Here is a 27,425-nt window from a genome sequence, read left to right on the forward strand (position 1 = left end):
GCCAGCAGCAGGAATTCTGGCATGGCTGCACCAGCACCTCTGCTTTCCATTCTTTTCCACATGAGCTGCTCAAGACGAGACGAAGCCCACCCTAATTGGTATTTCAGAGGCAAAGCCAGCACACCAGCAGCAAAATCCGAGCTCCTGGATATTCCCAGGCTCTGCAGTTTGGTCAGCACACCTTAAAATTCGGCCCTAATTTATTCCTTTTAACTCAACCGCTGCTCATTAGCAGGAGCTTGTCTTAAAAGTGATTTCACAAGAGGCCTTTTGTCAAATTTACACTGGCATTTGTCAGTTTGAGATTAAGCCCCAGCGTTCACCAACTTGATACCCCGCTCACACTAAAGCATAAATTAACATTTTAATGCAGCTCCGATCTATTGGAGGCCCCTTCACTACAAGCTCATTATATTTCACCTCCCCAAAAGTGCCTTTCCCTGCTTGGCTGGGCTGGGCCAGGCTTTAGGACAGGCTCCAGCTTTCCCTACCAAGGGGAAGAAGCTTTTCCTCCTAAGCCATTGCTCCTCCTCAAAGGAGAGCCTGGAAAGGAATGAAAGCAGCTGGGACAGTTGGGTGTCCCCTGGAGCAGATGGACACACACCTTACACCTTCCCTTGTGCCACATTCAGGGTACACCTTACACCTTCCCTTACGCCACATCCCAGGTACACCTTACACCTTCCTTACACCTTCCCTTGTGCCACATTCAGGGTACACCTTACACCTTCCCTTGTGCCACATTCAGGGTACACCTTACACCTTCCTTACACCTTCCCTTGTGCCACATCCCAGGTACACCTTACACCTTCCCTTGTGCCACATTCAGGGTACACCTTACACCTTCCCTTGTGCCACATTCAGGGTACACCTTACACCTTCCTTACACCTTCCCTTGTGCCACATCCCAGGTACACCTTACACCTTCCCTTGTGCCACATTCAGGGTACACCTTACACCTTCCTTACACCTTCCCTTGTGCCACATCCCAGGTACACCTTACACCTTCCTTACACCTTTCCTTGTGCCACATCCCAGGTACACCTTACACCTTCCTTACACCTTCCCTTGTGCCACATCCCAGGTACACCTTACACCTTTCCTTGTGCCACATTCAGGGTACACCTTACACCTTCCTTACACCTTCCCTTGTGCCACATCCCAGGTACACCTTACACCTTCCCTTTGTGCCACATTCAGGGTACACCTTACACCTTCCTTACACCTTTCCTTGTGCCACATCCCAGGTACACCTTACACCTTCCTTACACCTTTCCTTTGCGCCACATCCCAGGTACACCTTACACCTTTCCTTGTGCCACATCCCAGGTACACCTTACACCTTTCCTTGTGCCACATCCCAGGTACACCTTACACCTTTCCTTGTGCCACATCCCAGGTACACCTTACACCTTCCCTTTGTGCCACATTCAGGGTACACCTTACACCTTTCCTTGTGCCACATTCAGGGTACACCTTACACCTTCCTTACACCTTTCCTTGTGCCACATCCCAGGTACACCTTACACCTTTCCCTTTGTGCCACATTCAGGGTACACCTTACACCTTCCTTACACCTTTCCTTGTGTCACCCTTCTCCCCAAACCCAAAAGAGGGGGATGATAACCCAGCTGTGCCTTCAGTGGGCTCCTGTGTCAGCAGCCCCATCAATCACAGCACCCAAACCACGCCTGGATTTCAATTTGATCCCCATCCCAGGGGAAATGGGGGAACCCCACTGGGCCAACCCCAAAGAGATCCCTTTGTCCAGCCACCTCTCCCCACCAGCAGGAGGGAACAAAAGCAGGAAAGGCCACTTGCACAAGGAGGAAAACCTTTCCACCATATTGGATTTTCTTCCCCCCTTCCCCAAACAATGCCTCGCGTTTGGAACCTGCAATCCGCCCTCCCGTGGCATCTCTCGGCCTCCGGGGATGCAGGACCGGGCAGAAATCCCCCTGCAAACCTCCCGGGCAGCGGCACTGCCATGTTTTTTTCCCCAGGGCTGCCTGCGGCGCGGGCTGCATCCTCCACAATAGGACAAAGCCCCACCAGGGCTCGTCCCCCTCCCTCCGCCGCACCCCATCAGCTGTCAGCTCTCCTCAGGGATCACCGGGATGCAGCCACATCGCAGGAAAGGGGATTTTTTTTGGAGGGGGGAATAAGGGAAATCTGACAGGCTCGCCAGCCTCCCATCCCCCTCCTGCTGCAGTCAGGGCTGGATGGAGCCGAAGGCTGCAAAGGCGGAGCGGGAATGGGGATGGAGGGGGGGGGATAAGCACGGCTGCCTCCACCCTGCACGGACCTGCAGCCACGTTAGACTTGGGGTACGGGGGGGAAGGGGGAAGGGATGCGTGAATGGAAAAAAATAAGGTAATAATTAAAAAAATAAATGAAAGGCAATAAATGCCCGTCGGCGTTTTATTGTCCGAGTCTCCCCACGCCCTCCCTCCGCAAAACAACCGCATTTCCTGGGGCCCCCTGGGAGCGGCGGGGATCGGGGACGGGGATATCCAAACACGAGGAGCTCTTATAAAATATATATATATATATAAAAATCATATAAAAACCCCACCCGGGGGTCCAGTTAGGGATGGGGAGAAGGATCCAGGGTGGGGATGGGACTGGAGCTGCGGGGTGCTGTGAGAGTTAATGATGGGGAAATGAGGCAGGGGTCCCCCGGGGGGGTCACACGCACCAGACCCACGGGTAATGCTGAGGGGCGGAGGGGGAGGATCCCAGGCTGGGCTGGAGATGAATGGGAAAGGATCCAGGGTGGGGGTGGGACTGAAGCCGAGGGGGTGTTGAGATAATTAATGACAGGGGAAAGCACCCAGGGGTCCCCCAGGGGGTCACATACACCAGATCCCCAGTAATTTTAGGGATAAGGACAGGGAGAAGCACCCAGACAGAGGGGGGGGGGGGGCTACGATGGACAGGTGACAGCTGAAGAACACGGCCTGAATGGGGCGAGTGGGGTGAGAATCAGGTGAGAGACCGGGGAGGGCACCGCACACCCTGGGGGAGGGGATAAAGCCCCGAGCGCCCCAGGCGGGGGGGGCTCACACCCAGCCGGGGGGGGATGATCAGGTGATAGACGGGCAAAGGACAGCGGCGGGGGGTGGGTGAGAGCCGGGGAAGGGGGTCAGCCGCAGGAGCCGGGGGATGGCGGAGGGGGGGCGGCGGGGCGGGGCAGGGCGGCGGCCGCCCGCAGCAGGCCCGAGGCGCGAGCGGGCGGCGGCTGCTCCTCACCGTGAGGCCGGTGCCCAGCACGATCACGTCGTACTCCTCATTCATGGCGGCGCGCGGTGTCTCGGGGGTCTCTCGGCCGGGGCTGAGGCAAACCGGGCGCTACGCGGGGGCCGCGGGAGCGCGAGAAAATGGAGCCGCCGCCGTGAGGGGACCGCGCCGGGAGGGGCGGGGCCGGGCCACCTGCGCCCCGCCCACGCGCCTGCCAATCACGGCCGGATGCGCCACGCCATTGGCTGGCGGGGCCGTCACTCAAGGGGCGGGAGCGATGCGCGCGCGAGCGGCGCTGCCACCGTGGTGGGGGCGCGGCACGCATGCGCAGTTCCATGGCCACCCCTATGGGCTCGGTGTGCGCAGGGGGGAGCCTTTATATTGGGGGGGGGGTCCTAAATTTGGGGGGCTCCTTCATTTATGGGGTTCACAATTTGAGGGGGACTTCAGTTTAGGGAGCCCTCAGTTTGGGAGAGTCCTTTGTTTGGGGGAGTCCTTTATTTGGGGTGGTCTCAGTTTAGGGGGGCCCTTCAATGGGGGGTGGTCCTCAATTTTCATGGATCCTCAGTTTGGGGGATTCCTCAGTTTAGGGAATTTCCTCCACTTGGAGAGGGGCCCTCGGTTTATGGGGGGTTCTTTATTTGGGGACAGACCCAGGCTGGGGGTTCCTCAGTTTTGGTGGGCTCCTTAACCTGGGGGTTCCTCTATTTAGCGTATTCATCAGTTTGGGGGAGTTTTCAGTCTGGGGGGGATCCTCCATTTGGGGGTTCCTCAATTTGGGGGTTTTTCCTCAATTTAGGGGAGAATCCTCTATTTGGGGATGATTCTTAATTCTGGAGGACCTCTCATTAGTGGGGGATACAATTGAATGGGGTTCTCTTTTTGGGGGGAGTCCCCTATTTGGGGCATCCTTAATTTCAAGGGGATCCTCAGTTTGGAGATGTTCCTTAATATTGGGGAGCCCCTCAATTTAGGGGGTTCACTGGGGGGCATCCTCAATTTAGGGAGGTCCTTAAATTAGGGGGGGGTTGTCAGTTTAATGGGGTCTTTAAATGAGGGGGTTCCTCAGTTTAGGGGGGTTTAATTGGACCCCCCAATCCCTCCACATCTGATGCTTTCCCATCCCATCCCAGGCACCCCATGAACCACTTTTAATTAGAAATGTGCCAACTATCCCAACAAAAACCCCTAATTAGGCTGCATTCCTACATCCCAATTGTTTGGGAATAAAAAACAGGAAGGAAAAGTTTTTGGAAAAACCAGAATTCCCTGGAGGAATTTTGCAGGCACAAAGCTGAATCTACATTCCTTTTCCAACCCCCAAAATAATGCACGTTCCCCTTGGTGTTTTGAGGCATTCCCATGTTTTTGAGGAGTTTCCCCTTTGTGTTTCCATGGATATTTGGGAACATTCCCACTGGTTTTTCTCATCAGCAATACTGGGAGGACACCGATATTCCATGGTTTATTAAAATGATAAAAAATGGGAATTAAGCAGCTCCTTGCATTTCCTGCTGCAGGGAGGCCAGAGCTGGATTTATGGGCTTAAATTGGATCTTTAAATTTTAAATTTAATCCTTTAATTTTTTTTTATTCCTTTTGGAGGAATAAAATAATTTCCTCACCTACCCAGGGGCTGCTCCAGGGAGAGCAAGGTGGGAATTTCCCACTCAAACCCAACCATGGCTCATGGTGCACACCTTACCTCACTCCCTGCCTGATTTTTAACATCTGCCATCCCCAAAAAAGCAGAATTCCATCAGTTTTTGACTCCTGGCATCACAAACAGACGAGGACACATGGGTTTTGGATGGAATTTATAATTCCAGCTGCACAAACCCAACAGCTGCAGCTGCTCTTACCTTGCTGGGAATTCCAGGAGCAGATTATTGGGATTTAAAGTTCACCAGTGCTGGGAATTGCCCAGAATTCCAGTCTGGGATAAAACACCTCCTTGTTTTAGTCTGACCCAGAGATCCCTGATGTCCTCACAAGGCTGAGGTCCCACCACAGATTCCTGCAGGTTTTGGGATCAGCTGTGGCCTACAAAGAGGATTCAAAAGGTTGGTGCAGCTTCAAGAGTCTCTGTGCTACCCAAAGAGGTCACATAAAAAATTAAATTGCAAATGATTGCAGTTTAAGGGATTTGTGGAGAGCAGGTAAATCCATGATCCAGGTGGATTTTCTCCATGGGGATGTTCAGGGTGTGGAGATTCCCAGGAAAAGCCACGAGGATCCCTGGAAGTGGCACTTCCCTGGATGGTTTCTGTTTCAGGGAGCTGCACAGGAAGAGGTGAAAGAAGAAAATAAATTTATAACCACGGATCAGAACAGGAATGTGATAATTTGGGTGGGAAGGGACCTTGAAGATCATCTCATCCCACTCTCCCAGACTGCTCCAGCCTGGCCTTGGACACTTCCAGGGATGGAGCAGCCACAGCTTTTTTGGGAACCTGGTCAGGCCCTCCCCACCCTCCCAGGGAAGAGCCCACACCCATCACCTCCATTATCCTTTGAGACAATCCTATTTCAAACATTTCTCCTAAATCTACTCCCCAATGCCAAGCTTGGCTCCTCTGCTCAAATTTGAGTAAAAATCTTGATTTTATGGGGGGGTTCTTTATTTGGGGACAGATCTAAACTTGGGGGAATCCTCAGTTTTGGGGAGCTCCTTAACCTGGGGGGTCCCTTTGTTTAGGATAGTCATCAATTTGGGGGAGTTTTCAGTCTGGGTGAGAATCCTCCATTTAGGGGGTCCTCAGTTTGGGGGAGGTTTCCTCAATTTAGGGGTTTTTCCTCAGTTTAGGGGAGGATCCTCTATTTGAGGGTTTCTTAATTTTTGGGGTCCTCTCAATAGTGGGGGGATACAATTGAAGGGTGGTTCTTTATTTGGGGCAGACCTAAACTTGGGGGGATCCTCAGTTTTGGGAGGCTCCTTAACCTGGGGGGGTTCCTTTGTTTAGGGTATTTATCAGTTTGGGGGAGTTTTCAGTCTGGGGAGCGGTCTTCCATTTAGGGAGTCCTCAATTTGGGGGGGATTTCCTCAATTTAGGGGTTTTTCCTCAATTTAGGGGAGGATCCTCTATTTGAGGGTTTTTTATTTTTGGGGGTTCTCTCAATAGTGGGGGATACAATTGAAGGGGGTTCTTTATTTGGGGACAGATCTAAACTTGGGGGAATCCTCAGTTTTTGGGGGCTCCTTCATCTAAGGGGTTCCTCTGTTTAGGGTATTCATCAATCTGGAGGAGTTTTCAGTCTGGGGAGGGGTCCTCCATTCGGGGGGTCTTCAATTTTGGGGGGGGGGGGAATTTCCTCAGTTTAGGGGTTTTTCCTCAGTTTAGGGTTTTTCCTCAATTTAGGGGAGAATCCTCTATTTGGGGGTGGTTCTTAATTTTGGGGGACCTCTCATTAGTGGGGGATACAATTGAAGGGGATTCTGTTTATGGGGCAAGTCCCTTATTTGGGGGATCCTTAATTTAAAGAGACTCCTGACTTTGGGGATCAATATGGGGATTTTATTCAGCTGTTTCCCTCAATCTGGCAAGGAATTGTAGGGGGATAGAACGTAAGAAAATAAAGATGGTGTAGAAAGTAATCTTACCCCTGAGGAGTTGCAGCTGGGCCAGTTATCAAAGATTAGGAACAGCCTGACTTTAACAGGCCACAGCTGTACCCAGTGAGAAGAAGATGCTATAAAAGAGTGGGGTGGTGGTGTGAAGGGAATTGGAGTCAGTTGGGTGCTTTGTGAAGGAGAAAGAGTCAGTGCTGTGAGGAGCTGTCCATGAGAAACACCAAGAAGGTGTGGAACTTTTGTGATAGGAGACAACTTTTGTGATAAGAAGATAACTTTTGTGATATGAAACCACTGCAATAAGATGCCAACAGACCAAGGGCACCTTCAGTCAGTTCTGGGCTCCCACCAGGCCGGGTGGGATGTGGCTCTGCCAGAGGGATCTGGCCAGGCTGGATCCATGGGCTGAGGGACAACAGGGCCCCGTGCTGGGCTGTGCCCCTGAGTGACAATCACACCCAGGGCCACAGGCTCCATCCCACTGCTGGATTTGGGATGGGAAAAGCAGTTTGTTGTGGGGGGATAGAAGGTCAGAAAATAAAAATTGTGTAGAAAGTGATCTCACCCCTAAAGAGCTGCAGCTGGGCCAGTTATCAAAGGTTAGGAACAGGCCACAGCTGTGACCAAGGAGAAGAAGAGTGATACAAAAGAGTGGGGTGGCTGATGAGAAGGGAATTTGTGTCAGTTGGGTGCTTTGTGAAGGAGTCAGTGCTCTGAGGAGCTGCCCATGAGAAACACCAACAAAGGGTGTGGATCTCACCCCTAAAGAGCTGCAACTGGGCCAATTATCAAAGGTTAGGAACAGGCCACAGCTGTGTCCAAGGAGAAGAAGATGCTATAACAGAGTGGGGTGGTGGTGAGAAGGGATTTTGAGTTAGTTGGGTGCTTTGTGAAGGAGTCAGTGCTCTGAGGAGCTGCCCATGAGAAACACCAACAAGGTCTGTGGATCCCAGCCCTAAGGAGCTGCAACTGGGCCAGTTATCAAAGATTAGGAACAGGCCACAGCTGTGACCAAGGAGGATGAGGGCTGTAAAAGAGTGGGGTGGCTGGGTGAGGAGAGAGCTGGAGTTTGTTGGGTGCCTTGTGAAGGACAAAGGGTCAGTGCTGTGAGGAGTTGCCCACGAGAAACACCAAGGAGATGTGAAACTTTTATGATAGGAGACAACAGCATGGAACCCCTGTGACAAGGAATGACCACTGTACCGTGTGGAAAAGGAGCAGGTTCCTCCTCTTCAGGTGCTGCCTGGTGTCCCCTGAAGAGCTGGATGACATCAGGGCTCCTGGCCAGCTGCTGGGCCAGCGTTCCCGTGGCATCAGGAGCGTCCTGGAGCCCGGCCCGCAGCAGGGCCCCCACGGCCCCTGCGCGCTGCCCGGCGCTGGCCACGTGCAGGGCTGGGGACACAGCAGCGCCCTGTCACCTCCTGGGCCTGCCCCACCCTGCTCTGCAGGAAAATGCATCCCCAGGGGGATAAACAGGGCAGGGGGGAAAATGGGGTTCGGCACTGTGGGGTTATGGAGGGGTTTGGGGTTTTGGGTTGGGATAGAATCGCACGACTGAGTTTGGGATCATCCAGTTAAAGATCATCCAGTTCCACCTGGATGGTTTTGGGGTTGGGATGGAATCGCAGGATTCAGTTTGGGATCATCCAGTTCCACCTGGATGGTTTTGAGGTTGGGATGGAATCACAGGATTGAGTTTGGGATCATCCAGTTCCACCTGGATGGTTTTGGGGTTGGGATGGAATCACAGGATTGAGTTTGGGATCATCCAGTTCCACCTGGATGGTTTTGGGGTTGGGATGGAATCACAGGATTGAGTTTGGGATCATCCAGTTCCACCTGGATGGTTTTGGGGTTGGGATAGAATCGGAGGATTGAGTTTGGGATCATCAGTTCCACCTGGATGGTTTTGAGGTTGGGATAGAATCAGAGGATTGAGTTTGGGATCATCCAGTTAAAGATCATCCAGTTCCACCTGGATGGTTTTGGGGTTGGGATGGAATCACAGGATTGAGTTTGGGATCATCCAGTTCCACCTGGATGGTTTTGGGGTTGGGATGGAATCGCAGGATTCAGTTTGGGATCATCCAGTTCCACCTGGATGGTTTTGGGGTTGGGATAGAATCGGAGGATTGAGTTTGGGATCATCAGTTCCACCTGGATGGTTTTGGGGTTGGGATGGAATCACAGGATTGAGTTTGGGATCATCCGGTTCCACCTGGATGGTTTTGGGGTTGGGATGGAATCACAGGATTGAGTTTGGGATCATCAGTTCCACCTGGATGGTTTTGGGGTTGGGATGGAATCACAGGATTGAGTTTGGGATCATCCGGTTCCACCTGGATGGTTTTGTGCTTGAATGGAATTGCAGGATTAAATTTGGGGTTATTGAGTCTGATCTTAAAGATATCCAGTCCCACCTGATGATTTTGGGGTTGGGATGGAATCACAGGATTCAGTCTGGGGTCATCCAGTTACAGAACATCCAGTTCCTCCTGGATGGTTTTTGGGTGTGGAGAGAATCGCAGGATTAAGTTTGGGGTTATTGAGTCTGATCTTAAAGATATCCAGTTCCATCTGGATGGTTTTGGGTTGGAATAGAATCACAGGATTGAGTTTGGGATCATCCAGTTCCACCTGAATGGTTTCGGGTTGGGATGGAATTTCAGGATTGAGTTTGGGATCATCCAGTTAAAGATCATCCAGTCCCACATGGATGGTTTTGGGGTTGGGATGGAATTGCAGGATTGAGTTTGGGATCATCCAGTTCCACCTGGATGGTTTCGGGTTGGGATAGAATTTCAGGATTAGGTTTGGGATCATCCAGTTCCACCTGGATGGTTTTTGGGGTTGCGATGGAATTGCAGGATTGAGTTTGGGATCATCCAGTTAAAGATCATGCAGTCCCACATGGATGGTTTTTGGGGTTGGAATGGAATTGCAGGATTCAGTTTGGGATCACCCAGTTACAGAACATCCAGTTCCTCCTGGATAGTTTTTGGGTTGGGATAGAATCCCAGGATTAAGTTTGGGGTTATTGAGTCTGATCTTAAAGATATCCAATTCCACCTGGATGGTTTTGGAGTTGGGATGGAATCACAGGGTTAAGTTTGGGATCATCCAGTTCCACCTGGATGGTTCTGGGGTTGGGATGGAATTGCAGGATTGAGTTTGGGGTTATTGAGTCTGATCTTAAAGATCATCAGTTCCACCTGGATGGTTTTGGGGTTGGGATGGAATCACAGGGTTAAGTTTGGGATCATCCAGTTCCACCTGGATGGTTCTGGGGTTGGGATGGAATTGCAGGATTGAGTTTGGGGTTATTGAGTCTGATCTTAAAGATCATCAGTTCCACCTGGATGGTTTTGGGGTTGGGATGGAATCACAGGATTGAGTTTGGGATCATCCAGTTAAAGATCATCCAATTCTACCTGGATGGCTTTGGGATTGGGATGGAATTGCAGATTAATTTGGGATCATCCAGTCCCACCCTCCTGCCATGGCAGGGACACCTCCCCCGGTCCCAGGCTGCTCCAGCCCCAGTGCCCAGCCTGGCCTTGGGCATTGCAGGGATCAGGGGCAGCCCCAGCTGCTCTGGCAATTCCAGCCCAGCCCCTCCCCACCCTCACTGTTAAGAATCCTCCTTCCATGTGATCCAAGGAGGCATCCTGATCCCTCTGGGTAATCCTGACGTGGATGAGAAGCTTCCCAAGGACGCAGTGACCCAAACTCAGCCAAGGAGGAGCCACAGGAAAAAACATGCCAGGGTTGGATGAGCTCAGCAGAGCTCGGATTTAGTCACCGAGGGGGCGGAGGGAGAGATGGAGGGCGCTGCTGAAACATGGCTTTAACCAACCCCAGGGCTGGGGAATTTGACAATTTGGGCAATGGCTGAACCACATTTATCTTTTTTTAATTTGAATTTTTAATTTTTTTTTTTTTTTTTGGGAGATGCTGATGCAAGAGCTGCCTGAGCCTCTCCCGCTGGGAATGCCGACTCTCCGGCATCGCTATAGCAACTCCATCTCCGTGCCAGCTCTCTGGTGTTATTTGCTCATCAGCCTTTTCCAGGCTGTTTGCTGAGGAATTGAGGCTGGAGAGCTCAGTCCTTGTGTTTGTCCATCCAACCTGCTTCCAACAGGATCATTCCAGCCAAATTGGATGGGGGAGAGGCAGCATTGGAGCTCCTCAGAAAAATAAGCAGGAATTTCCCAATTCACATCTCTGGTCTTCCCCCAAGGGAAAACCCCCAGCAGAAATTCCAGAAAATTGAAATCCAGGGAATGAAAAATGCAAATTGAAAGCCAGGGAATGCAAAATGCCCAAAAACCCCTGGGATGATGCCTCACACTGTCCCCAGAGAAAATGTATCCATGGATTTGGCATCTCCCTGCCTGCTGAGCTTGGGATGTGCTTGTGGAAGCTCTTGGTGTCACATAAAGCTGGGAAAAGCAGCTTGGAATTCTCACCAGAACGGCCCTTCCCATCCTTGGCTTGGAGATCAGCGCCCAGGGACAGCAGGGTCTGGATGGTGTGGCCATGTCCTTCCTGCAGAACGTGAAATTTGGGATCAGCTCTGGGCTGGGATCCATCCCTATCCTGGGGCTGCACAGATCTGCCCTGCCCTGGTCAGGTCTGGGGGCACCAGGAGCTCCAGAGGATCTGGGAGCAGGTGGGAATCAGGCTCAGCTCCTTCAGATCAGATCCATGGGGCAGGAATTGTCATCCCATGGGATTCTTGTCATCCCATGGGAATTATTATCCCATGGGAATTAGTCAGAAAGGTGCCACCAGGCACTTCCTAAAATCCCAGCTGGTTTGGGTTTGAAAAAATCCTTAAAGATCATCAAATGCCAACCCCATCCATGGCAGGGACACCTCCCACTGTCCCAGGCTGCTCCAGCCCCAGTGCCCAGCCTGGCCTTGGGCACTGCAGGGATCAGGGGCAGCCCCAGCTGCTCTGGCAATGCCAGCCCAGGCAGGAATTCCCAATTCCCAAGATGCCATCCATGGCTGCCCTCTGGCAGTGGGAGCCATTCCCTGTGTCCATCCCTTATCCCAGGTCTCTCTCCTGAGCCCCTTTAGGCCCTGGCAGGGGCTCTGAGGTCTCTCCAACGTTGAGTTTCAAATCCCTCCATTCCCAGGGGATCTGGAGTTGATGTTCCCAAGGTTATTCCAGCTCCAGGAGCAGAACCTGTTGCTGATCTGGGCTGTTGCTCATCTGCCTCCCTCAGGCACTGGCATTTCCCAAAGGATCCCTCCAGGATCTGGGATCCCCTGGGAAAAGATCCAGCCCCAATCCACTGTGTCCTCCCTCCCTCCTTCCTCTGCCAGGAGCCAATTTCAAATTCCACAGGGAAAAACCCAGCACAGCCCCCCCTTCCTTCCACCCTGCACAGGCTTTTCCAGAAATAAATCCCTTTTCCCTAAATAACACGCCTGATTTTGGAATTACATCCTCAGTGCCATGAATCAGTCTTTGTCCTGCAGCCTGGGAATGGAAAGCTCTCATTTTTATCCCCCCTCTCCCCTCTCTTTTTCCCTATTCCCACAGGATTCCGCAGCATCTTCCCTGATCCCAAGGCTCCCATTTCCCTGCAAACCCAATTCCATGGCAGAGACACCGAGCCAGGAACTGCTGCAGCTGCCACAGCCCTGGCAGCAAATTGAATTGAAAAAATAATTTGATTTTCATGTGTTTATAAATGCAAAAGAATAAGAAAAGAGGGAGATAAAACCACAACCCACCAGGCAAACGAGTGGTGCTGTAAATACAAAGTGACACCAAGGCTGGGGAGGGAAGGGAGAGAATCCCATGCAGTCATTCCCAACTCCCAGAGCTGGGATTTCCTCCAAGGCACGTTGTATTCCCCCCAGAGCCCTGCTGTTCGACGTACCCTTGGCAACCACAAGGGCTTTGAGCGTGGCTGCTGGGAGCAGGAGGCCAGGAGAATGGGAGAAAGGGCTCCTTTGTGCCAGGCTGGATGGTGCCAGCATGCCCAGGGAGTGGCACGGATGGGTTTGTAGGGGCAGGGCACTGGCATGAGGTTCAATTCCCACTACAACCCAAAATCCTGGTTTAACATCCCTGGATCTGAGCAGGGACATTGCCGTGCTGCAAAGTGGATCCCAGAAGGGATCCTGGTCAACAGCAAATTTTGGGATCTGCTCTGCATTCCCAGATGTTTCTGTAGGATCAGGGCACTGAGATGATATATAATTCCCACTAGAAACCAAAATCCTGGGTTTAACATCCCTGGGTCTGAGCAGGGACATTCCTGTGCTGCCAGCTGGATCCTGGTCAGCAGGGAAGTTTTGGGATCTGCTCTGCATTCCCAGATGTTTCTGTAGGATCAGGGCACTGGAATGAAGTTTAATTTCCACTACAACCCAAAATCCTGGGTTTAACATCCCTGGGTCTGAGCAGAGACATTCCTGTGCTGCCAGCTGGATCCCAGGAGGGATCCTGATCAGCAGGGAAGTTTTGGGATCTGCTCTGCATTCCAGGGAATGCTGCAGGACCCACAGCTCTGCTCCCCACACGGGCTGGGAGCAGGAGAAAGCTCCAATGGTTCTGGAATTCAAAACAACTCTGGTGTGAAGGACACTGATAAAATTCTGGGAGCTCCCCCCACCTTCCCAGCTCTCCTTTCCCACTTTTGGACATCTCCTGTCCGTCCTCTGCAGGCAGCTGGACACAAACATGGAATTCCAGGGGTGGGAAGGACCCCAGAGCCCCTCCAGTGCCACCCCAGCCATGGCAGGGACAGCTCCCCCTGTCCCAGGCTGCTCCAGCCCCAGTGTCCAACCTTGGCCATTGCAGGGGTCAGGGGCAGCCCCAGCTGCTCTGGGAATCCCTTCCCAAAATCCCACCCCAGGCTCCCTCTCCAGGGAATTCCCTCCATTCCCAGCTCTCCCAGCCTGCCATTGGATCCATCCCCACCCCGACTCCTCTCCAGGAAGGAATTTTGGGGTCTGGGGGCTTCACTGGGAACCTCAGCACTCCAGGAAGGGTCTCCCTTCCCTTTGCCATCCCCAACTTCCATAAAAATCCCTGGGGATGGATTCTGAGTGTCCCAAATCCCAGAATGGTTTGGGTGGGAAGGGCCCTTCAAGCCCATCCCATTCCAGTCCCACCATCCCAGGCTGCTCCAGCCTTTCCTTGGGCACTGCAGGGATCAGGGGCAGCCCCAGCTGCTCTGGCAATGCCAGCCCAGGCAGGAATTGCTCATTGCCAAGATGCCACCCATGGCTGCCCTCTGGCAGTGGGAGCCATTCCCTGGGTGCTGTCCCTGCAGGCCTTGTCCCCAGTCCCTCTGCAGCTCTGCTGGAGCCCCTGCAGGCCCTGCCATGTGCTGGGAGCTCTCCCTGGATCCCCCCCTGCTCCAGGGAACATTCCCAGCTCTCCCTGGATCCCTCCCTGCTCCAGGGGAACATTCCCAGCTCTGCCTGGATCCCTCCCTGCTCCAGGGGAACATTCCCAGCTCTCCCTGGATCCCTCCCTGCCCCAGGGAACATTCCCAGCTCTCCCTGGATCCCTCCCTGCTCCAGGGGAACATTCCCAGCTCTCCCTGGATCCCTCCCTGCTCCAGGGAACATTCCCAGCTCTCCCTGGATCCCTCCCTGCTCCAGGGGAACATTCCCAGCTCTCCCAGCCTGGCTCCAGCCCTGCAGCAGCTCCATGGGTTCCTCTGGACTCTCTCCAGCAGCTCCAGGTGCTGTTGCTGTGTCCCCAGGGCTGGGATCTGGTGGGATCTCACCAGAGCAGAGAATCCCACCCTCACTTGCTTCCCACATTTCTTCTGACAGCCAAAAAACAGGGAATGGGACTGGTCAGGAATGGGACAGGGAATGGGACTGGCCAGGAATGGGACAGGTCAGGAATGGGACAGGGAATGGGACTGGCCAGGAATGGGACTGGCCAGGAATGGGACAGGTCAGGAATGGGACAGGGAATGGGACTGGCCAGGAATGGGACTGGCCAGGAATGGGACAGGTCAGGAATGGGACAGGGAATGGGACTGGCCAGGAATGGGACTGGCCAGGAATGGGACAGGTCAGGAATGGGACAGGGAATGGGACTGGCCAGGAATGGGACAGGTCAGGAATGGGACAGGGAATAGGACTGGCCAGGAATGGGACAGGGAATGGGACAGGTCAGGAATGGGACAGGGAATGGGACTGGCCAGGAATGGGACAGGAAATGGGACAGGGAATGGGACAGGTCAGGAGCAGAGGGACAGTGGCACAGGATGAGCCAGGAATGCAATTCCCCCATGGTGGCCAACACCTGATCCAGCTGGTTCAGTGCCTGGCCCGGGCTGCCCAAGGGGACTGGGAGCAGGGACAGACCTTGGCTGCGTAGTGCAGGGCTGGCAGCTGCAGGGACGTCGCTCTCCCGTTGACATCCAGGCCCAGCTCGGCCACCAGGAAGTGGATGGAGCCATCCTGGGCTGTGACAGCTGCCCTGTGCAGGGCCTGAGCTCCCAGGGCATCCGCAGCTGTGGGACAGGCCTGCAGGGAGGGAGCAGCACGGGAATCACACAGAGTGCACCCATCCCCAGTGAGATCAGCACCCTCTGGAACCTCCACGAGGTTTCCCACCTGTCCCCCCTCAGTGCCTGCAATGTGGGGTTAAAACCACAAGAAACTTCCCTGTCCAGAAAACAGCATTTCCTTTTCCTTAGGAAATCCAGGATCTGACCTGTCTTGTCTTTGGTTGTTTTTGATGGTTTGGAAAGGTTTGGCATGGCTTTGGGGCAGCTTGTGCTTTAAAGGATGAAAGGAGTTTTCAGGTTTTTTTGGTCTTCAGTGTTTATTAATTTTTTATCTACAATATCTTCTCTCGGCCCGACAGAGGTTTGCACAGCACGTCAGCCATGAGCACACCGACAGCCCTCAGGGCGGTCAGTTATCTTTATACTTAAAACTACGTATAAGATATTTACTTTTTTTCTCTAATACTTTTTACTTTTATTGACAAGTGCACATTTAGTAAGAACTAATCTCAAAGTGTTACTACTACTACAGAAGATGGACGACAAGAAGAAGAAGAAGGAGGACAGGACACGCTTTAATTCTTCTATCTTGTCTCTCTAGAACTCTCTTGTACTTAGATTTTAAAACTTGTGTTTCACACTATAATTAATTTATCTCTTCACTATTTATCTCTGTGTGACCTTCTCATCTTCATACAGGTGTTGTTTCTTGTGCAGGATCAAAGTCTAACTACCAGACACTTCTGGCAACGTTTTAGGACTTCTGAGCCCCCTAAGGGTTGTTTTGGTGACTCTGCACATCAGGACTGCTGTGCTGAGATCTCACACTGACCAACAGCTCTGGGACAATCAGCCATGAGGGGGCCCCAACCAGCTGGGATCATCCATCCATCAATCAATCAATAATCAATAAATGATTGATTGCAGTGCTCTGGTTCCTGCTGTGCACAGCTGGCTCTAATGGCATTCCCTGGAGGAAATCAGGGATTTTTGGGAGCCAGCACAGGAGCAGGAGCTGCCAGGAGAGAGGGAGGGCAGGGAGGAGCTCTGGGTAACTCATAGATGGACAATTCCACGTTATCCACGGCCACTGGAGCCTCCATGCCAAGCCTGGCATTCCAAGAGCTGCTTTTGGCTGTGCCACAGCTGCTTCTGGAGTGCTGGGAATGTCCTGTCCCCTCCTGCCACTGCCTGGTGTCACCATCCCACTGCACCAGCTCTGGGGACACGTTTACACCAAAGCTGGGGCTGCCCCTGGGTCCCTGGAGCTGTCCAAAGCAGGGTTGAAGCCACCTTGGATAATGGAAGGTGTCCCTGCCTGTGGTAGGGGTGGAATGAGATGATTTTCAAAGCTTTTTAAACTTGTTTAAAGTTCTTCCAATCCAAACCCTTCCACGATTCCTGCCCCAGGAGCTGATTCCTGACAGCCTCACTCAGCCAAATCCTTCCCATCTCCAGGGGGGATTTGCCTTTTTACACAATTTCTCTCTTTACAAATTGGAAATTTGCCTCCTCGTGCTCCAGTCGTGATGAACACGTGGCTCACCTGCCCTGGCAGCTCCTGCAGGAGGCACTGAGGGATTCTGGCACCCACCTGGTGTCTCTGCAGGAGCAGGCGGGCGATGCCAACGTGCCCGTTCTGGAGAGCATCCATGAAGGGAGTGACCCCACAGCTGTCCCTGCTGTCACCTTTGTACTGGCACCTGCAAGGGACAGGAGAGAAAGCCAGCCCAGAGCTGTGGGCAGCTCCAAAACCCTCATGGAAGGAGACTCCCAGCAGCTGGGATTGAAAATGGAATGTATAAAGCTCCTCCACAGACTATTTTTTCCTGAGGAATGATTTGTGGGGTTTTTTTTGGGATTAGAGATCTGGTTCAGCCCATTTGGGCTCTACAGATCGTTTATGATTCCCTTTTTCCTGACCAGAGGGTTTCCAGAAGGGACCAGGAGTGCACTGGAAGCAGGGAATAACCAGCTCCTCATGGAATGATGTACAAAATACAATCTCATTCAGGTTCAAGTCCAGTGAAATGAGAGAAATCTGAATTAAAGATCACAGAGCTGTCCCTGCTGTCACCTTTGTACTGGCACCTGCAAGGGACAGGAGAGAAAACCAGCCCAGAGCTGTGGGCAGCTCCAAAACCCTCATGGAAGGAGACTCCCAGCAGCTGGGATTGAAAATGGAATGTATAAAGCTCCTCCACAGACTATTTTTCCTGGTGTTTTAGGGTCTGGGGAAGGATTTGTGGGGTTTTTTTGGGATCAGAGATCTGGTTCAGCTCGTTTGGGGTCTACAGATCATTTTTAACTCCCTTTTGCCCTGACCAGAGGGTTTCCAGAAGGGACAAGGTATGCACTGGAAGCAGGGAATAACCAGATATTCATGGAATGATGTACAAAATCAGAGCCCACCAATGTAATTCAGGTTGAACTGCAGTGAAATGAGAGAAAACTGAATTAAAGATCACAGAGCTGTTTATGCTGAGCCAAGCATGGACAGGCTGGGATGAGCTGCCATTCCCAGGGAAAGCTGCTCCAGCTCTGGGAAGGGAGAACAGAGAAAGGGAACAGAGCTGCTTTAAAGCCACTTCCCAGCAATTCCCCAGGAAAACAAGGATAAGCCCAGCCTAGAGAAGCTGCTCTGGCTGTTGTCACACTGGGAATGAATCAGCAGGGAAAACAAAGCCGGGGCCGAGTTACATAACTGGGATTTGTGTCACAAGCAAGAGGGAGCCCATCCCCAGGGAATCCTTGTCCCTTTCCCAGCTGGGAAAAACCTGGAGCAGGAGGAGCCAGCCTGGGGATGGAGAGCAGGGCACTGGAACAGCACAAGCACCCTTTGTGTGCAAATGCTGGCAGGGAGTGGCAGCTGGGGCAGGAAAAGCTGGGAGGAGCCTGCTTACCGTTCCAGGAGCAGCTCCACGACCTGGGAACAGCCGTGCATCGCTGGGAAAAGAGGGGAAAAAAATCAGGAAAACCACGGATTGGTTGTGGGTCTGTGGCATTGTGTTCCTACAGCGAGGCATGCTCGGGTTGCTGATCCTTTTGGGATGCTGAAGGGGCTCCAAGGGGCTTTATTCTCATAAATTTTTTGGTGGATTAAAGAAAAAAGGTTTCCCTTCCTCTGATGCCATTGGGAATGTGAGGTGAAGCAGGAAATAGGGATGGAATGGGCACTGCCTGGCTCCATCTGCCACAGAATCAGCTGGAACAAAGAGGGTTTCTCCCCATTATTTGTTCATTCCCGATTGGGATCTGGGAGAAGCACAAGGAACACAGAGCCGGGGAAATGCTGGGTAACACTCCCAGCCCTCCTCAGCCACTCCCACCTCATCATCCTCACCCATCTCAGAGGGAAAACAACAACAGAGGGGGAGGATTTGAACCCGAGGCACTGAAATATTCCAGTTTTTTCTTGATTTTTTTTTAAACATTTCACTTCACACAGCTTTGATCCAGCTTTTTTCTTTTTCTTTCCCTGCAGGTCATTTTGCAAAACAAATGGAACACATTCAAGAGAAAAATAATATCAAAGCAAGGCTGGAGCTGCTCCATCAGCTGATGGGAAAAGGGCTCCTGGGAAATGTGTGCTTTCAGCTGGAATCCCAGTGAGGGATTCCCAGATTTTGGCTCTCTGCTCCTGCTCCCTGCCTGTTCTTCACCCAAGCTGATGGAAAATCCAAGTCATGGGAAGAAAAATCCCTCACAATTCCATCTTTTATCAGGAGCAGAGGCTCGGGACAGCTGGGATCCACTGCTGCATTCCACATCCCCTAATTACCTCCTCCCAGCTTTCTTCCCTCGGGATACAAGAAGCAACAAAGCTGAAGGAATCAACCCTTATTCATATAAAAAATAATTGCAGGAGGGAGCAAACGACCCTTCAGGAAGGCAGCTGGCCTGGTCACGGGTTAATGTGCTCAAAGCCACACCCCTGGGATGGAAATCCATGGAAACCCCTGGAACAGGCACTTGGTCCTGACATGGCTTCCCCCAGCAGCTCCAATACCATCCCTCAGTCCTGCTCCTGCCTTGGGAACTGGGAATATCCCGTGGGATAAGTGTGGGGACACCAGGGAGCAGCAGTTTGGGATCAAATTGCACTGAGGGCACTGGGGGGTTAAATCCTAATTCCGTAATTCCAGCCCTTGCCCATTCCCAGTCACTCCCACTCCAGCTGCTGCCCCAGGGCCTGGCTGGATCAGGAAATTCCAGAAATCCACCCAAATTGTGGATTGGTGCCTTTGCCACAGGAAACACAGGTGGAGACACCTCTAGGAAGGAGAATCCAGGTGCTGGATCCCAGCTGTACCCCCATATCCCAAAGCAGGGAAATTACTTTGCCTCAAGGTCAGAATTCCCCCTTTCCTACAGGACAATCCCAAATCCCAGAGCTCACCCTGCTCCTGACCCTGTCCCAGATCCCCACCCAACATCTCCTGCAGGGACAGGAGCTGCCAGCCCCATGGAAACAACACCCAGAACTGGGCAGGGATGGGAGAACATTAAAAAAATCGGGATCAGCCGCTTCAGGCAAGCTGCAGTGATCCCAGCACCAACCCCTTCCCTGGTTTTTGCATTCCCAGGTCAAGCACAAGGACTCAGTGGTGCCCAGGGGCTGGAATTGTCACTGCTGATGAGCCAGGAGTGGCAGAGCAAGGGCTGGAAAAGGCACAGCAGTGACAGCACAGCAGGGGCTCCTCCCAGCACCTCGGGATTTTCCAGGGAGTCAATCCCAATTCAATTCTTTGGGAAAGGAGTTTGGGCAGGCAGGGCTCATCTCTGCCGCTGACACCTGGAATGCACAGCCTGATTCCCACCCTGGATGTGGTCCGAGCCCTCCTGTGCTTCCCAACAATCCTGGGGATGCCTGGGATTCCTAAACCTGCCCATTGCCTTTAAATATCCCTTAAAATCAAGGAAAAGGGAATTGTGGACATGGTGGGCTCCAACAACAGCTCCTGAGTATTCCCAGCAGGGATTGTCCCTCTCCTCCACAGAAAGGACCCCTGGAATTCTCACCATGGCATGAGGGCAAGGAGACTCCAAAATTTGGAGTTTATGATTGGAATCATGGAGTCGTTTTGGTTGGAAAAGCGCTTGAGCCCAACCATTCCCACCACTGCCCCAGATTTTAAATCCCTCCAGGAGTGGAGACTCCACCCTTGCCCTGAGCAGCTCATCCCAACGCTTACAAATTCTTACAACTCCTTTCCAGGAAGGAATTTTCCCCAATATCCCAGCTGAACCTCCCCAGGCCCAGCTTGAGGCTGTGATAAAGAAATCCATCCCCAGGCAGATCCCAAAAAGTTCCTCCCAGCAGCTCTGCTGCTTTCAGGAATTGCAGATGCCAGGATGTGCTTGGAGCTGGGGAGCTTCTCACACCAGGAAGGAAAATCACATCCCTGTTCCAAGGGAGCTCGGATCCATCTGTGCCAGGGAGAGACGGACTCGATCCAAGGAGCCCAAGAGTTTCCAAGAGGCCCATTTGTGGATTTCCTGAGGGAAAAAATCCCATTTTTTTGGAAGTAGACACCAGTTTCTGCTTCTCCTGAGGGAAAACTTCATTCCTGCTTATATCAACCCTGCAGACAAACCAGGATATCCCCCAAAATCCCAATTTTTTGGCCTCTATCCCCTCAGGCCCGGCTCCATGACAGAGTGGGAGAGGGCATGGTGACTCCTTAGGCTGGTTCAGGAGGGAAACCTGGATGTGCTGTGGGATTTGTGGATTCCCTGAGGGAAAAATTCCCATTTTTCTGGAAGTGGGCACCAGATTCTGCTTGTCCTGAGGGAAAAACCTAAGTATTCATGGATCTCCTGAGGGAAAAATTCCCGTTTTTCTGGAAGTAGACACCAGTTTCTGCTTCTCCTGAGGGAAAACCTCATTCCTGCTCATCCCAACCCTGCAGACTAACCACAATATCCCCTAAAATCCTGAATTTTTGGACCCTTTCCCCTCAGGCTTGGCTCCATGACAGAGCAGGAGAGCCCATGGCAGCTCCTGAGGCTGGTTCAGGAGGGAAACCTGGATGTGCTGTGGGATTTGTGGATTTCCTGAGGGGAAAGTTCCCATTTTTCTGGAAGTAGACACCAGGCTCTCCTTCTCCTCAGGGAAAACCTCATTCCTAATTATCCCAACCCCCCACATCAACCAAAATCCTGATTTTCTGGCTCCTTTCCCCTCAGGCCTGGCTCCATGGCAGAGCAAGAGAGGCAGTGGCAGCTCCTGAGGCTGGTCCAGGCAGGAAACCTGGATGTGCTGCAGGATTTCTTGAGGGAAAAATTCCCATTTTTCTGCAAGTAGACATCAGCCTCTCCTTCTCCTGAGGGAAAACCTCATTCCTGTTTATCCCAACCTTGCAGACTAACCACAACATCCCCCAAAATCCTGATTTTTTTGGCCCTTTTCTCCTCAGGCCTGGCTCCATGGTGGAGCAGGAGAGGCAGTGGCAGCTCCTGAGGCTGGTCCAGGAGGGAAACCTGGATGTGCTGCAGGATTTTCTGAGGGAAAATTCCCATTTTTCTGGTTGTAGGCACAGGTTTCTGCTTCTCCTGAGGGAAAACCTCATTCCTGCTTATCCTACCCCCAAACCAACCAGCATATCCCCTCAAATCCTGATTTTTTTGCCTCTTTCCCCTCAGGCCCGGCTCAATAACAGAGCAGGAGAGGCAGTGGCAGCTCCTGAGGCTGGTCCAGGAGGGAAACCTGGATGTGCTGTGGGATTTGTGGATTTCCTGAGGGAAAAGCTCCCATTTTTCTGGCAGTAGACACCAGGCTCTCCTTCTTCTGAGGAGAAACCTAAGTATTCATGGATTTCCTGAGGGAAAAATTCCCATTTTTCTGGAAGCAGACATCAGCCTCTGCTTCTCCTAAAGGAAAACCTCATTCCTGCTTATCCCAATCCCCCAAACTAACCAGGATATCCCCCAAAATCCTGATATTTTTGCCTCTTTTCCCTCAAGCCTGGCTCCATGGCAGAGCAGGAGAAGCCATGGCAGCTCCTGAGGCTGGTCCAGAAGGAAAACCTGTCTCTCCCACAGGATGAGCTGAGGCTGGATGAGATTCCAGAGGCTTCCCTGATCCACCCCTGCAGTACCTGCTGTGTGCAGAGGCGTTCTCCCCGTGGTGCTCTCGGTGTCCCAGCAGCTTGGGGACACATCCAGCAGGTAGCGGAGCACCTCGGGGTGCCCTTCCCTGCTGGCAATGTGGAAGCAGTTCCAGCCATCCTTGTTCCTCAACAACGGCTTGGCTCCGTGCTCCACCAGGGTTTTGATCACTTCCAAGTTTTTCCTGGTGCAAGCCATCATCAGGGGAGTCCTGGAAGAAGATCCGGGGAAATAAAATAACCTGGCACAGCAAATCTCATTCAGGTGCTTTGCCTGAGGATCCAGGAGGTTTTACAGCACTGCTGTTCCAGGGAATATTCCAGCTCCTTTTCCATGCAGTCCCTCAGAGTTTTCTGTGTTTTTAAGGCAAATGAGACTTTTCCCAAAGGTTTGGGTGTGCCTTAGGAAGCACAGAGCTCCCTGCTTTTATCCATGGGTGGAAGAGCACGGCCACACAAATCCAGGCTCGTGGAATCTTGGCCTCAGCTCCAGGCTGGCACAGCCCCAGTTCCCAGCTCTGGAATGCTGCCTGTGGACTTGGGGCAGTTCAGCTGCAAAGGACCCTCCCAGGCTTTCATCTGGGAGCAGGGCAGAATCCTTGTTTTATTTTTCCATCCCTAAGAGAAGAGTGGAGCAGTAATTCACAGCTTTTAGGAGAAATGGGGGGAAAAGAGGGATTGGGATGGAATTTCTCCCAAAAACCCAACTGGATCCACAGTGTGGGCAGCAGGGGAAGGGAATTCTGCCCTCTCTGCTCCACTCAGGGGATCTCACATGGAGTCCAGCTCTGGGATCCCAATGAAAGGACCTGGAGCTGCTGGAGCAAATCCAGAGGAATCCATGGAGCTGCTCCAGGGCTGGAGCCAGGCTGGGAGAGCTGGGAATGTTCCCCTGGAGCAGGGAGGGATCCAGGGAGAGCTGGGAATGTTCCCTGGAGCAGGGAGGGATCCAGGCAGAGCTGGGAATGTTCCCTGGAGCAGGGAGGGATCCAGGCAGAGCTGGGAATGTTCCCTGGGGCAGGCAGGGATCCAGGGAGAGCTGGGAATGTTCCCTGGAGCAGGGAAGGATCCAGGCAGAGCTGGGAATGTTCCCTGGAGCAGGGAGGGATCCAGGGAGAGCTGGGAATGTTCCCTGGGGCAGGGAGGGATCCAGGGAGAGCTGGGAATGTTCCCCTGGAGCAGGGGGGGATCCAGGGAGAGCTCCCAGCACATGGCAGGGCCTGCAGGGGCTCCAGCAGAGCTGCAGAGGGACTGGGGACAAGGCCTGCAGGGACAGCACCCAGGGAATGGCTCCCACTGCCAGAGGGCAGCCATGGGTGGCATCTTGGCAATGAGCAATTCCTGCCTGGGCTGGCATTGCCAGAGCAGCTGGGGCTGCCCCTGATCCCTGCAGTGCCCAAGGCCAGGCTGGAGCAGCCTGGGATGGTGGGACTGGAATGGGATGGGCTTGAAGGGCCCTTCCCACCCAAACCATTCTGGGATTTGGGACACTCAGAATCCATCCCCAGGGATTTTTATGGAAGTTGGGGATGGCGAAGGGAAGGGAGACCCTTCCTGGAGTGCTGAGGTTCCCAGTGAAGCCCCCAGACCCCAAAATCCCTTCCTGGAGAGGAGTCGGGGTGGGGATGGATCCAATGGCAGGCTGGGAGAGCTGGGAATGGAGGGAATTCCCTGGAGAGGGAGCCTGGGGTGGGATTTTGGGAAGGGATTCCCAGAGCAGCTGGGGCTGCCCCTGAGCCCTGCAGTGGCCAAGGTTGGACACTGGGGCTGGAGCAGCCTGGGACGGTGGGAGGTGTCCCAGGTGGCCCAGGATGACCCTTAAGCTCCTTCCCATCCATTCCACGATCCCAAACACCACCTCCAGCAGCCACATTCCCACTTTCCCCACCCAATCCCAAATCCCAGCACCTACCAGTCAGCCTTTTTCAAGCAGTCCACGCTGGCCCCTCTCTCCAGGAGGAAGGACACACATTCCAGGTGCCCCATGGACGCAGCCTCATGGAGGGGTCTCTTGTAGTCCCCATTGGCCACCTCCACGTCCATCCCGACCTCGTGGACCAGGAATTCCAGCACATCCCGGTGTCCCAAGCGAGCTGCGTGGTGCAGGAGGGAATCCCCCAAACGTCCCCAGCGCCAGCTGCGAGCCTCTGGAACCTCATCCAGCCTCAGCTCATCCCGCAGGAGAGCCAGGTTTCCCTCCTGGACCAGCCTCAAGAGCCGCCGCAGCCTCTCCTGCTCCACCATGGAGCCGGGCCTGAGTGGAAGGAGGTAAAAAATCAGGATTTTGGGAAATATCCTAGTTGGTTTGGGGGTTTTGGTAAGGAAGATTGAGGTTTTCCCTCAGGAGAAACAGAGTCTGGTGTCTACTTCCAGAAAAACAGGAGCTTTTTTTTTCCCTCAGGAAATCCACAAATCCCACAGCACATCCAGGTTTCCCTCCTGGACCAGCCTCGGGAGCTGCCACTGCCTCTCTTGCTCTGCAATGGAGCCTGGCCTGAGGGGAAAGGGTCCAAAAAATTGGGATTTTGGGGAATATTGTGGTTGGTCTGCAGGGTTGGGATAAGCAGGAATGAGATTTTCCCTCAGGAGAAACAGTGTCTGGTGTCTACTTCCAGAAAAATGGGAGCTTTTCCCTCAGGAAATCCACAAATCCCACAGCACATCCAGGTTTCCCTCCTGGACCAGCCTCAGGAGCCGCCACAGCCTCTCCTGCTCTGTCATGGAGTTGGGCCTGAGGAGAAAAGGGCCAAAAGATCAGGATTTTGGAGGATATCCTGGTTGGTTTGTGGGGTTGAGATAAGCAGGAATGAGGCTTTCCCTCAGGAGAAGCAAGGCCTGGTGCCTTCTTCCAGAAAAATGGGAGCTTTTCCCTCAGGGAATCCATAAATCCCACAGCACATCCAGGTTTCCCTCCTGGACCAGCCTCGGGAGCTGCCACTGCCTCTCCTGCTCTGCAATGGAGCCGGGCCTGAGGGGAAAGAGGTAAAAAAATCAGGATTTTGGGGGTATCCTGGTTGGTTTGGGGGGTTTTGATAAGGAAGATTGAGGTTTTCCCTGAGGAGAAGCAGAAACCTGTGTATACTGCCAGAAAAACATGAATTTTTCCCTCAGAAAATCCACAAATCACACAGCACATCCAGGTTTCCCTCCTGGACCAGCCACAGCAGCCACCACAGCCTCTCCTGCTCCAACATGGAGCCGGGCCTGTGGGGAAAGGGTCCAAAAAATTGGGATTTTGGGGAATATTGTGGTTGGTGTGCAGGGTTGGGATAAGCAAGAATGAGGTTTTTCCTCAGAAGTAGCAGAAACCAGTGGCTACTTGCAGAAAAATGGGAATTTTTCCCTCAGGAAATCCACAAATCCCACAGCACATCCAGGTTTCCCTCCTGAACCAGCCTCAGGAGCTGCTACAGCATCTCCTGCTCCACCACGGAGCCGGGCCTGAGGGGAAAGAGGCAAAAAATTGGGATTTGGGGGAATATTGTGGTTGGTTTGGGGTGTTGGGATAATTAGGAACGAGGTTTTCCCTCAGGAGAAGCAGAGCCTGGTGTCTGCTTCCAGAAAAATGGGAATTTTCCCCTCAGGAAATCCATGGAGTGGCCTCTCCCTCAGGATAAGCAGCAATTTCCTTCCCCCTCAGAATAATGAAAAAGTTTCATTCTCCCTCAGGATAATGAAAAACTGCCCTTCAGAAAACTGGGATCTGGCCTTTCCTTCAGTAAAAGCAGGAATTTTCCTCTCCCTCTGAAATTCAGGAAGCAGTCACCCCTCAGTAAAAGCAAAAATTCCATTATTTTTCCTCGGGAAAGTTAGGATCTGGTCTCTCCCTCCAGAAAATAGGATTGCCTTTTCCTTAGAAAATCCAGGATCTGACATTTCCCTTAGGAAAAACAGAAATTCCCTTTTCCCTCGGGAAAACCAGAAGTTTCTTTTTGCATTGGGATGCCCAGGAACCTGTGGAAAAGTAGAAATTCAGTTTCCCTCTGGAAAATCAGAAATCAGCCTTTCCCTCAGGAAAATAGGAAAGCCACATCTTCTTTAGGCAAAAAGAAATTCCTTTTTTTCCTTAGGGAAAACAGAAACCAAAATTCCCTTAGGAAATCCTGAAATTCCCTTTTTCCTCAGGGAAAAATGGGCAATTTCTTTTTACTCAGGAAAACCAGGACCCCACCTCTTCCTCCAGAAAACCCGAAATTTCCTCTTCCTTTAGGAAAACCAGGAACTTCCTTTTTCCTTGAGAAAAGAAGGAATTAGCTACTCCATCAGGAAAAAGAGAATTTTGCGTTTTCATATGGAAAACCAGGAATGGGTTTCTCCCTCAGGAAAACCAGGATTTTCCATTTTCCCTCAGAAAAATTAGAAACCAGCCTCTCCCCCTGGTAACACAGAAATTCCCATTCCCTCTGGGAAAACTCCAAAATTCCTGTCCCTCTTAGGAAAGCCAGAAACCAGCTGGAAATACATAAATTTTCTTTTTTACTCAGGAAAACCTGAAATTCCCTTTTCCCTCTAGAAAACGAATAATTTCCTTTTTCCTGCGGATAGTCAGACACCAACCCCTCCTCCAGGAAAAGCAGCAATTCCCTTTTCCCTCCCAAGCGAACGGGAAATTCGCTTTTTCCTCAGGAAAAAAAACAAAAATTCCTTTTTTCTTCAGAAAAAAAAAATAGAAATTCTTTTTTTCCTCAGGAAAACCAGAAATTCCCGTTCCCTTCGGGGCTCCCGCAGTCCGGGATCCCTCCCTCATTCCCTCCCCAGCTCATCCCGGACCGCGCAATTCCCGCGGGAAAATTCCCGGTTTTTCCAACCCACCCGCGCGCCGCGGAGCGCTCGTGACGTCACGCGCGGAGATACTGACGTCACCGCAAGGGGAGAGGTAAATAAACACCGCCCAACCCGGAAGTGCTTCGCCATTGGACAGCGCTGTGCGCTGATCTGGCTGCTGATTGGGCAGTGGGGAGGGGGTGGGGCCGGTGGAACTCGCGGGGCCGCGAGCGCCGGGAGCGG

At 52.5% G+C, this 27,425-nt stretch overlaps 2 protein-coding genes across 5 annotated transcripts in view; both read right to left on the bottom strand.

The window, feature by feature from the left end:
• The window catches only part of GDI2 (GDP dissociation inhibitor 2), a 17,295-nt gene extending 13,873 nt beyond the window's left edge, over positions 1-3,422 (bottom strand). Inside the window, exon 1 of the mRNA XM_054293667.1 lies at positions 3,253-3,422. Within this exon, the coding sequence (XP_054149642.1) occupies positions 3,253-3,297 (45 nt within the window). The 5' untranslated portion in view covers positions 3,298-3,422. The remainder of the gene's footprint in view (positions 1-3,252) is intronic.
• Positions 3,423-5,058: 1,636 nt separating this feature from the next.
• On the bottom strand, positions 5,059-27,273 carry ANKRD16 (ankyrin repeat domain 16). Of its 4 annotated transcripts, XM_054293660.1 has the most exons (9): positions 27,231-27,273; positions 24,331-24,672; positions 22,410-22,630; positions 18,213-18,255; positions 16,904-17,012; positions 15,164-15,325; positions 11,281-11,359; positions 8,015-8,203; positions 5,434-5,519 (listed from the first exon to the last, which is right to left on the bottom strand). In XM_054293660.1, exons 2-9 carry the CDS (start codon positions 24,660-24,662, stop codon positions 5,512-5,514), a joined length of 1,143 nt encoding a protein of 380 aa, XP_054149635.1. In that variant the 5' UTR covers positions 24,663-24,672; positions 27,231-27,273; the 3' UTR covers positions 5,434-5,511. The 4 variants fall into 4 exon arrangements, with proteins under 4 accessions (XP_054149634.1, XP_054149636.1, XP_054149635.1 ...); XM_054293659.1 differs by lacking the exon at positions 18,213-18,255 and having other exon boundaries at positions 5,059-5,519; XM_054293662.1 differs by lacking the exon at positions 15,164-15,325.
• Positions 27,274-27,425: the final 152 nt, after the last annotated feature.

The sequence above is a fragment of the Melozone crissalis genome, unplaced genomic scaffold (genome assembly GCF_028551555.1).
Source record: "Melozone crissalis strain CALT ecotype California unplaced genomic scaffold, PUWL_Pcris_2 ptg000176l_1, whole genome shotgun sequence".
Taxonomy (NCBI): domain Eukaryota; kingdom Metazoa; phylum Chordata; class Aves; order Passeriformes; family Passerellidae; genus Melozone; species Melozone crissalis.